The sequence below is a fragment of the Abramis brama genome (genome assembly GCF_963993115.1).
Source record: "Abramis brama genome assembly, chromosome: 24".
Classification (NCBI taxonomy): domain Eukaryota; kingdom Metazoa; phylum Chordata; class Actinopteri; order Cypriniformes; family Leuciscidae; genus Abramis; species Abramis brama.
Genome location: NC_139986.1, coordinates 23,179,550 through 23,192,229, shown reverse-complemented (window position 1 = coordinate 23,192,229; position 12,680 = coordinate 23,179,550). Strand labels below are relative to the sequence as shown.

The following is a 12,680-nucleotide window of genomic DNA, read 5'->3' as shown; positions in this document are numbered from 1 at the left end:
TGTGTGTCTGTATTTTCAATCCCTCTAGGCAGCTGTACGCAGAAAAACCCTGCATATTGTCAGAATCGAAATGCTTTTGAAAAAGAAGAAGGTGAAGGATTATAATGCTGTAGTGAAGGAAATAAACCCCTTGAGTTCTGTTTCTCAGTATCTGTGTCTCTGGAGCGGGTATCAGCTGTGGGATCCAGAAAACCACTTCCAGCTAAAACAGAAGATAATCATTTTGACAGGTCTCTGAATGTGCTCAGCCTGGTTTTCTTCATGAAGGCATCAGATATGTTCATTAGTACATCGTTCAGGGCTTGCATGATTACTTCTGTTTACTAGCCGACCACGCATCCATAATAGCATTATCTGCAGCAATGACATAGAGTATGAGAGTGGAGAGAATGACAGTTTTCATGTTTTCTTTAACTGTCATAAACTTTACAAAAAACACATGCTCTTAGGGCAGTACCGGATTCATTTCAGGGCAAGAATTTAAGCTTGTATACGAACCAAATTAACCAATAAACCATATGTGTGTGTGTGTGTGTGTGTGTGTATATGTTTATCTGCTGAAGTTCAAATGGACTTCTTGGATTTCCCAGTTTCTCCTCTTGGTCCTCTGTTAAAAGTCCACTTGCCTCTTCCTGGGTGAACACCATTATAAAACAAAGCATCGGAAAGTATCTTGCTCTGAGGGAGAGACAAAGACAGAGAGAGAGAATATATAAATACAGATGGCATCATAATACTATAGATTATGTATTGTACTTTCACAAAAAGTTTTATTTTAAACCCCTTGATAAGACATACAATTTGTGCAATGAGGCTTTTCAATCATGTTGACAATAGTTAGAAGAGTTTCATGCAGAACAATGTCTAATCAGCTCAAAAAGGGCCCAAAATAAGGGTTCATTTACGATAAGCATCTAATGACTCAGTGGCAAAAAAATCCAGTACCAATCAATTTGGTAAATGTAAGAAAAAGGCCAAAATGCCTCTAACACCATGTCTATGTGACCATTGTCGTGCCGCAACAGCTTGAGGCTGTCCACACTGGACAGGACAAAGCTAACGTTGCAAATACTTTTGTCCTTCGTGTGAAAGGTAGTGCAGGCACTTGGATTAAAAAAAAAAAAATAGAGCAGGGTATCAGTTTACTGTCCGGGATTTGTCGTGTCGCATTCTGTCGCATCAAGCCGCTCGTGTCCGGTGTAGACAGTGTAATGTAACCAGATGCATAATAAAAAACCAAATGAATTTCCATATTTGGTCAAAGTTGACTAATGCTGGCATGGTGGTGGTGGTACAAAATTGCAGGTCAAGTCCACAAGCTAGTTAAGAAATAAATACAGCAGCAAACTAGCAAATAATGGAATGGAAAAACTCCATAAAACACACAAAAAAGTCTAATTTCTGTCCAAGTGCAGGTTTTTTTGTTGTTGTAAAACTACAATTTAACATTTCTACTTGTGGATATCGAGTTGACATGCTACCAAGTGCTCAAACAAAACTCTAGTTTATTTCAAAGCACTCATATCAACCCAGTACATTGTGAACATGTATATTTCAATGAGCAAAATTTGCAATATGCATCAGATGGTCACAACCAGGGCCGTCGCTAGCGGGACAAAAGGTGGTGACGATTCTAGGGGCCCCCGTCTTTAGGTGGGCCCCCACGATTGGAGAATGTGGAGATATCCCACAGCCCAAAGCAACAACCTGCACCGGGGCCCCGGATACCCCAGCTACGGCCCCTGGTCACAACTAAGGTCACACTGGCTCTCAGGTATGTTTTGGGCAGGAGATGTCTTTACAATTGTCATTGCTATTCTGATCATTTTATTGTGCTATTCTTTTTCCTCATTATCCTCTTTTCCTTTGTTATTTCAGCAATAAAGTATGAATCAACTCCAACAACAGGAGTGTTTCCATTTTCCATCAGCATAATTTGTACAGTGCCATGTGTTTAGTATCAAGCCCATAAGTCATTTTAAAAACCTCTCGTCTGACACCCCTAAATACATGACACAGATTGCAGAGATTTACTGTGTCTGCTTGAAGACAAATGAGTCCGTCCAGAGACCGACTGTTTACAAGCCGCTGGTGTTTATACATATTTTGTACATTATCTGACTATAATAGTATTGTTTGCTTTATGCTACATGGCCAAAAAAGGTTAAACAAAAACATGCACATCTTACACAGACGGTAAAAACACACTCAATTCGCCCTGAGGAGTTTGCATGATTTATGTTCACTATTCATTAATTTATGTCTATTGTTTTCCTACATCTCAAAGCTCACAGGCATGTTTGAGTTCATTCAGAACTGTGTTTCATACTCATATTTCTAAACAGACTCCAGAGGTACTCTGTGAACATAATCCAATAAAGTATATAATGATTAACCATCAAAGTCACTTGCACTACACTTACTGCAGTGAAAGTCAACCTAGAATTAACTGAGGTTAAGTATCTTGCTTAAGCAATAGCTCATTGAACAATGCAAATTTTGTCATTTCCTAACCCTCATGTTGCTCATGCATATTTTAACTCGCCACTAGATGCTTTCCCCTGGGTTCACAGACAAGACTTAAGTCCCAGGGGGTGTTACTTTTATTCATTAAATGTATCAAAAGCATCATTAAAGACATTTCAAATGTTACCAAATATTTCTCTTTGAACTTTCTATTCATCAAAAAATCCTGATAAAAAGTATCACATTTTTCAAAAAAATATTAAGCGGTGCAACTGTTTTCAATATTGATAATAATAATAAATGTTTCTTGAGCTTCAAATCTGCATATTAGAATGATTTCTGAAGGATCATGTGACATTGAAGACTGGAGTAATGATGCTGAAAACTAAATGGTCTTTTCCTGACACAAAGCTATCATATGGCACCGAGTAATATTTTTAATAAGTGTAATTAAATTAATGCATAGAGGACATTCCAAATGTATTTACATTATTGGAGACATGTATCCCACTTAATAAAGTCTTTTGCCACATACGCAGTGCGCACTAATTTAACTACTTAATGACGCATGCTTTCCTTCCTTGTCTTCAAATATGAACTGACAATTTGTAAAACTGTATTTAAATCTTTTTAAAAAACTAATGGGAAACCTCACTCTTAATAGCTTATCTTTCAGATTAACCATTAAACTGAATAATCACTGGCTGCCGAAGACCAGCGACTATTTACATTAACCTATTTTTCCTGCCTGGTACCCTTGATGGAAGGCAAACTACACTGGGAACAGATGATACAAGGTCCAAATCACATCGCAAAAACAGTTGTTTTAATAAAGGGTGTGTTTCCGTTGGCCTAGTATATGCTGTTCCTTGAGTGTAATGATGAGAGAATGAGAAACAGGTGTGAATGCGCACGGGGCGAAGAGTGGGGTGAGGTTACATGACTCCAGGGAGTTTAGAAAGGCTGGATCTCATACAAAGTCAGTTAAGGAGTATGTACAGAACTATATGGAAGATACAAAGAATAACTGCATCCTAAATTGCTTTCCATCTGAACAAAAACATGACATTAGGATTAGTGTGTGCATCTGTGCTTCATAGAAATATACTATATTATTGTGGTGGTATTTTGTAGTAGACATCCTTATTGGTCTAATATTGCCCACAACCCATTGCACTACAGCACCACCTACTTAGTTTTTTCTCTGATACCAAGTACTTGCACCAAGGCAAATACTGCTGATACTGATGCAAAAAAATGAGTCTTTGTAAAATGAATAACTATAGTCATTAAACATTATTATTTAACTTATTGGGCTGCTTTAAAAAAATGTAAAAATACAAATGCAAAATGTCACAAATCGCCTAAAATTAAATGATAAATATAATAAAAAATATAACAACCAATTTAATCCAGTTCATCATTTTTGATAAAGATAATGAAGTTTATGATACGCATTATATCTATCTATCTATCTATCTATCTATCTATCTATCTATCTATCTATCTATCTATCATCTATCTATCTATCTATCCATCCATCCATCCATCCATCCATCCATCCATCCATCCATCCATCCATCCATCCATCATGTCTGTCTGGTAATCAACACACATGTATAATTCAAGATGGAACAGACAGAGAATAACAACATATATAATATAATATAATATAATATAATATAATATAATATAATATAATATAATATAATATAATATAATATAATATAATATAATAAAGCATTTTATTTTCATTATATTACAAAAGAAACAGAATTGTATTATATTTTACATTATTATAATTATATCATAGGCTTATAAGCTTTATATGGAATATAAAGGGAGTGATATTACAGTATATAGAGGTAGAATATAGACAGATTATTATCTGACAAGCACATAACTGTAACTTTAAAGCTACACCTGAACAGGAGTTCCAGATGGCACAGTTATATACTGTGAACGATATAGGAACATCTGAAAAACATTTCTAGTGAGCGCTTCTGAGGATCAGAGCACTTCGCTGGGAAATGTTTACACACACACACAAAGCGCCAGTCTCTTGTGTTTATAAGCGCTGGGAGCTCCATACAGCTCCACGGACCACACACACACTTAGATCTCCACTAGGCCGTGGAATCTAGAAAACCTGCTTGCCAGAGAGGAATATTTGAGTGTCACGATTAATGATATAGGACATTTCCACAGGAAATTAATTGGAAGAAAAAAAAGTTTCTATAATAAATAACCATGTTGTAGGCCCTATGGGATAATCTAGTGAATTAAATACTTTACAACTAACAGGTACTTCATCTCTTTTGATTACTTTCTAATTTTAAAATGGATGCAAACAAAAAAAATACAATTATACAAAACAATGAAAGATAGGTCTGGCATTGGTGCAAAAATAGCTTCATATTATGTAATAATTCAGTTAAAAATGTTAAAAGAGGCAAACTAACATATAAAATACATAGTTTTGATTCTAAATTTATTAATGCAGCAACTCTGCCTCACATTATACCCCTTAATAAAAAGTTTTTCCTTGTCTGGGACCATCTCCATGTTTTTCTATCGCTCTCATGAATAAATATAGTAAAGCAGTGCTGCTCATTTTCGCTGTGTGGAAATGCATACCAAGGTAAAAGCGATACAGCAATAACTATGGTCACTTGAGTCATGGTTTACAACGTCAAAAGGAAAAGCGTTTCAAATGCATTTTGTGTTTACCAGAGAGGACCAGACCATGCTGTGAAATATCAGAGCGTGTGGGTCTCTCTCGCTTGGCAAATCGGCACATGAACACAGAGACGGCAGAGTCTGGAGTCTCTGAGAACAAAGTCAAAGTTGAACGGGTGTCTGGGAGTAAGTACAGCTTATACATCTCATGAACTCATTGCTCGATTTCTGTTTTGTTTTTGTTATTTGGAGCGTTGTTTGGAGGATTTGGAGTGTTCCAGAAGGGTTCGGCACTATAATTTACCCCGCTGGGCATTCTCCATGAACAACACACCCTAAAGGAGGACACACATAGCATTTATGGGTTAAAGGGTCAAAGAGAAAAATTAATAAGTGAACAACCTTCTCATGTTCCCATTTCTTCATCCTCTCCTGTGTCAGGAACTCCTTCATGACTTCCTCCTACACGAAGAAAAACATTCATGAGAAACAAAAAGCAGCAAACAGCCCTCAAGGTAAAACAACCTTATATCTGCAACTTGCATTTTATGGTCTATGCAGGAATAACATTTCATTTTCCAGAATGCTCTAATAATGCTGTTCATTTTTAGGATGCGATACAAATGAAATTTCTCTGTTGTGTGACCATTCTAATTTAAATTCATACTCAAGATCCTAAGGGACGTGGCCAATTCAATTTAAATTCACACACTAAAAGAGAGCTTCCTGTTCATAAAGGTCTTTCAAATGCTGTTCTCCAAATTCTCCTTTTTTCTTACCTCACTGAGCTTTCCACACATTGGTTGTGCAGTCTGCGGTATAAGAGAGGTGGTCACTGAGTCCAGACCTGTGCATGGGTAAATAAACCTCATTCAGATTCACAACTGAATACAAAACACATGCCTTAATGTGTGTTACTGCGAGCTTGTCAGTTCAAAGCTATTACCTCTGAGGTGTAATGTCATGGTTAGCCTTGTTTCTATAGAAAGCAGTAAAGTGTCGCGACTGACCTTTAAGACATTCCGGTTGAATGATTCCACCATGAACTTCAGTGGCAGTGATAACAGTACAAGGGGAGGGCTGGTTCAATAGGATGCTGACCTCTCCAAATGACTGCTTTGGACCTAGTTTACCAACCAGCACGAATCTGATGCTGCAGCCCTGCAAATCACACACGATCCCACGTCCTGAAGGATGTTACATTCTCCACGTCCAATAAAGGCCACAAATGGACAGATCTTTCCCTCCTTCACCAGCACTGTAAATACAGATTTAAGAATTTGCTTAAGCAGGAAACAATGACATTTCCAATTAAATTGTAATCAATAAACAATTTCAACAAACATATTATATGTGTACACTACCGTTTAAAAGTTTAGGGTCATTACGATAAAAAAAATAAAAAAAATGTCTCCAAGGCTGCATTTACTTATAAAAAATACAACAAAAACAGTAATATTGTGAAATATTACATATTTAAAAACTTTAGATTTTAATATATTTTAAAATGTAAATTATTTCTGTGATGGCAATCATCCTGATTTAGTGCTGTTGAAAACAGTGCTTCTTAATATTTTTGTGGAAAACATTATACTTTTTTTCAGGATTCTTTGGCGAATACAAAAGTTCAAAAGAACAGCATTTATGTAAAACAGAAATCTTTTGTAACATTATAAATGTTTTACCGTCACTATTGATCACTTTAATGCATTCTTGCTGAATAATTTTTTTTTTCTTTTAAATGTTTAAACAGTCGAGTAGATTAGAAAAAGTAGGTCTGTAATATAAAGTTATGGTCTGAATAATATAGTTCCAAGCTTTCCGTGTTATTTTACAATATCCAGAATGCATGTGGCACACAGTCGCACACTTTTGGTATGAATGGAGCACCTGGATGACATACTGTATGTGCCAAACTGTGCATTATGCAACCAGAGTACACTAATGAACCCCACAAAACAATGCGCTCAACTTGACTTTCCATTTCCACAGTGATAAATGGATCAAAATATCAACATCAAATTTTATTAAATTTTTCTTCATTATTGGATTGCTTCATGCAACGCACATACAGAAAAATATAATTAACTCTGCTGTGCATAATAGCACCACATTAATAAAAAACAATATATTGGCTCGCGTCCTGTTTTCGATCATGACCGTGCACGTTTGTGATGACCCAAGATGAACGAAAATGCCAGTGTGAAAGCACCCTTAATTGTTTGTCGCTCATTGCATCAGGTGCCATGCAAAAGCAAGGTATTCCCCACCGTATAAATGCATCTCAATGTAAACCAGAAGAGACCCAGGCAGGAAAGAATGAGAAAAAAAGATACAGACTGTTTACGACAGAAGTAATCTATGTTTTGGCAGCAGCCCCAAAAGCGGTGGATTATTTCTTATTGTGACAAACCTGAGGTTGGTTTGTGGAGGTGAGGATTAAATTGATTTACAGTGAGCCTTTAACATCAGGGGGGAAACACTGTATATCAGCCTTGACAGGTAAATCCCATCTCTGTGAAGCAGGGAGCGGGACAAGCAGAGTCCATTTGTCTGGCCGCTGACAGAACCTAGGCCTCCACTTCAGAAGTGTTAGAGGCAGGAGGAAGTCGTGATTCAACACAGAGTTTTTAATCTCATCCTTCACACTCTCCCTCTTTTCAGAGCAAAACTGCCGTTACTATATTATTCGCCCACTCCGTATGTCTTCGCAAGCCATTAAAAAGCAAATGTCTGGATCACTTGGGAAATCACAGCAGGCTCTGGTACACGCCGTTTGTCTTCTTAGATGAACACGCCGCAGTCACACCTCCTCCCACAGGGCAAAATTCTGCATTTCTGTACTGCACAACACTATTATTCCTGTAGAACAGCATAAAACTGTTGCTCTGTTACGTAACTATACTCTTCCAACTTCCCTACGTCGGCAGTATCACTTTAAAATCCCAAAGTATTTTGGAATTTTAATAAAAATTATGCAAAATACAGTTTCATGACCTGTAAGAAATATTCATTGTGGTAAATTTTCTCAATTTACCATCATTGGCCGGAGTGGAAAGGGGAATTATGGCCCATATGCCCTTAAAAAACGTTGACAGCTTACCATGTATCATATACAAAACAGTACTATGGATTACTTTTTTTTTTAAATCGTTTTTTGCAATACTTCTGTTTTTAAAAATGTAAAAATTAATATAAAGTAATCCCAATGTTATAAGAACAAAAATAGAAAATGCATATTTATATATATATAAATATATATAAATATATATTTATATATATATATATATCCGCTTCGCGTCGTGACCGCATTACCACCTCGGGTGTGCATTATTTTTCTAATAATTCAACGGCCTGTCGTCAATTATTCCGCTTATACTACAGTTACCACACCTCGAAACATTGTTCAGATTATGTATTTCAAGACGTTTGTAAAGTTTTGTCATTAAAACGCTCTTGTATGTAGGACTAATTTCTTACGCATCTAGTCCAATGCCTCCGTTGCTAATTCCAAAACGTCATTTTAGAGTTAGTAACGGAGGTTTGAGCCACTGATAGCAGACTAAAGCTGGGGACACACGACTAGCTGACACATTCTCTGACTGTTTTCATCGCAGCAGCAGATTTTAAACACGACTTTGAACACAGACTGAACGCGCTGAACACGCGTTTGGACATGATCAGTCATAAGTATCAAATTACATAACCGGCCTTAGTGTGTCCCCGGCTTTATGCAGTTATTAATGCAGCAGTTATAGAGAGAGATGTTGCAATAATGAGACAGAAAAGCATTTGCGTCAATATTATTATTTATTTATTAATTTAATTCGTTTTAATTAATTCGTTCATTCTTCTTTTTTTTTCATTGACAGATGGCAGTAGACTATAGCCAAATAAATGAAACACAAAGCCCAAGTGGGCCTATCAATAATTATTTATTTGTTATTATCTGCAATAAAAATCCGTACTGCAGGACTATCCATTTATTTAGCCTATATTCAGTTTAATTTTCTATTTATTATAATATAGATAGGACTATATACTTTATTTATTAAAATTAAACTGCATGTTTCTATTGATTGTGAAGCTAGACATTGAAAATTGCAGATCAAGCGCATGGGGCTGCATGTTTTTTTCTTGTTATGAATTGTATCCTATTTTCCGTTATTACAGTTAACTACGCGAAGTGATATGGAACTGTAATGCGGTCAAGACCTGCCTGGAACTACTTTAGCCGTGCGTTTCCCTGAAAATAATGCACACCTTAGAACGTTCGTCAACCAATCAGATTCAAGCATTCAACGGCCCTGTAGTATAAATATATATATATATATAAAATGCACAAACCATTCGAAAGTCATTAAGATTTTTTTTTTTTTTATGAAGAAACTAATAATTTTATTTAGCAAGGATGCATAAAATTGATCAAAAGTGACAAAAAATATATATTTCAAACACGTTCTGTTCTTTTGAATTTCCTGTTTATCAAATAATCCTGAAAAGAATCCCGGTTTCCATAATACGGATAATAATAAGAAATGTTTCTTGAGCAGCAAATCAGCATTGTAATGATTTCTGAAGGATCATGTGACACTGAAGACTGGAGTAATGATGCTGAAAATTCAGCTTTGCAACACAGGAATAAATTACATTTTAAAATGTATTCACATATAAAACACTTATTTTAAATTGTAATCATATTTCACAATATTACCGTTTTTACTTGATCAAATAAATGCAGCCTTGGTGAGAATATGTGATTCTTTCAAAAACATAAAAAAAAATCTTATTGACCCCAAACCTTTGAATGGTAGTGTTCTCATAGCATGTTATTTGGAATTGGACGTGATAACACTGTTAACTGATCTACATTCTATGATAAAAGCTGAAGTCAATGGTAGAAGTTCTCTAGGCGAAACACTACAGGTGAATAGGGTAAAATTTTAAAATAATAGATATCACCATGAAACTTCCTCAGTTGATTACTTACACAAGTATATAAAAAAAATGTATTACAAGTTTTAGAAATTTGTATGTTTAATTATGCAAATTAGGCATTATCTCATTAAATATGCACAGTTTTGCATATATTTTCGGTAGATAGATCTGAACATAAGATAAAGCCAGGTGCAAAATTCTTTTTTCATTTTGCTTACACACAAGATGAAAAAAAAAAAATAATTCTGAGGGATTTCAGGATATATGCTTTCATTACCTAGGAAATCAAAATATAGTGTCCATGGCCATTAAAATGTCCCATAAATCAGGACAGGAATGATTTATTAACAAATCCCTCGGAAAATATCTTCAGAATACTGCTAAGTGTATAACTGGAAAGTTTGGTGTACACAGGTGCTACATAGGCTGAGATGTTTGTACTGGAGAATGACAAAAAACAAATTTTGAGAAAACGGCAGTTAAAGATTTAAATAGCTCTAAATGAGATTTCGTCATTAGCTTTAAATCCCCCTTTGGACAATCACAATTGGTTACTGATAGAAAGGAAATGCCCATATTTGGGTTACATAGCGTTGTGCAGGAGACTCAGAGCTTTAACGATACCGGTCACGACAGACTTCAGTAAACAAATGGAACTCGGCATGTCCCGTTGGAATGCTAACTTCTTGGTAAATTCGGGAGAAACTTACTGCCGCAAGTAAACAAAATGTAATAAAATAAACATCTTAATGTATATTTTCAACGTTTTCTTTATAGCAGCTTGAAAGAACACATATTGAAGGAGTAAACTAGCCCAAAATATCAAAACTGACCACTGCATGAAAAATCTATGTTTTTGCCTGCCGTGTCTCGCCTTAAAGATAAAATATTGACGCCATCAGTGGATATTCTCTGACTGGGTGGGCCAAACAGCAACAGATAAGTAAACTTCTGCTCAGATAATCAAAAACAGTCCTGCTGGACTGGATATTTGGACTGCAAGTCCAGCCATGGAACAAGATGCAAAGATGGCTAGAAAAACCTGGGCCTGACTGGATTTATAGCCTAGGGGTGGCAGTCCAGGCCAGAGTGAATGAGAACAGGACAGCTGTGGACGCAGTTTGACGCAGTCCAGTGATGGAGACAACATAACAGGCTTTTGTTTGACATTATCCTGCTGTAGAACAGAAGATATTACAGTGTACAGCTCATGTCTCTGGAGAGGCAAACTGAGACGTCTTGAGTAGCAAGACTGATGAACTGATTTCACTTCTGATCTTCGATGACAAGTTTGTTTAAGGGGAGAATTTAAAAAAAAAAAAAAAAAACTGGGGAAGAAGGGAGAAAAATACTATTTCTTACTAAAAGGACCATTCCTTACAGTGGGCAAAAATCAGATGACACAACTATAGTTAGTGTGGAGATGCATCAATAAACATCTATCCACACTGTGCCTATCATGCCCAGTAACTGTTTCACTCTCTGGATAACTTGAACAATCTCTCTACACAAAAAAAAGGTATAGAAATAAGTGCAGTTGGGAGCCACTAAGAAGGCTGTAATGGAAAGGAGAGTGTTAATGGTTTGAAGTTTGTGGTTTAGCTGACCGTAAGAGTCAGACAGCTGAACAAGGGAAGTGCAGTGGCCTCTGGATCACTGGTTATACATCACAGTCAGGAGGAAGTTCAAATGAGGACAATGGCTTTGGTGAGGCAGGGTGGTCATGGGTTGTTAGGCCACAAGTCAAGTTTGGTCCACAATGAGTCATCCAAAGGGAAAACCCATTAGGGATTTCCTGCTCTGCATGCTCCCTGAACTGGAACGCTGAGTCCATCGTGTTCACATGTGAATTATCGTCATTCTCACACCTGTTCTCACAGCCGTGTTCACGTGTTGTGCTGCTATCCAAGGTGCTGAACAGTGTGCAATGAAAGTGTAAAAGAGAATGACTTCACACTGCGCCATCACCTCCAAACACACACACACACACACACACACACTACAAACACTCCAGTGCCTCCACTGAGTTTTAAAGTTCCCCTATTACAATTCTGTAGTTTTGGAGGTCTCCTGCAATAGGTTTACATGCATCCCCCCCAACCCCCCCAACCAAAAAAAAATGGTTTTAAGTCAGTTATTTATATCTTTTGCTGCAGTGTGTCAGTAGGAAGGTTTCTTCAAGCATCTTGGAGACGTTCCCGCAGTTCTTCTGGATTTAGTTTGTCTCAGTTTTTTCTGTTTCTTCATGTAATCACAGACGGACTCGATGATGGTGAGATCAGATCATCCTGGCTGTTGTCAGACTCCTTGTGCATACAGAAATCTCACTGGATTATTACAATTAATGGCAAAAAGAATGTTTGGAAATGTAAACTGATATTTCCTACTGACACACTACAGCAAAAGATATAAATAACTGTGGGGGGGGGGATATTAACATCCCTAAGACTTTTGCACAGTACTGTATATTTTCTCATACTATACATTGCAGCATCATCTCTTTTCTCAGTGCCTGAAACGGTTCGATAAAGATTCAGTCTCTCTAAACCCCTCCTTTTCCTTTCCAATGAAAACCATAGGTTGTCGCATTATGCAAA

General features: G+C 36.6%; 1 protein-coding gene across 1 annotated transcript in view; it reads right to left on the bottom strand.

Moving 5' to 3' along the window:
• Positions 1-564: 564 nt before the first annotated feature.
• cnbd1 (cyclic nucleotide binding domain containing 1) overlaps positions 565-12,680 on the bottom strand; it is a gene marked incomplete at its 3' end in the record, with an annotated part of 35,703 nt that continues 23,587 nt past the window's right edge. The window contains 5 exon segments of the mRNA XM_084102060.1: positions 565-678; positions 5,548-5,607; positions 5,925-5,992; positions 6,156-6,318; positions 6,321-6,403. Coding sequence (XP_083958186.1) covers positions 565-678; positions 5,548-5,607; positions 5,925-5,992; positions 6,156-6,318; positions 6,321-6,403 — 488 coding nt within the window.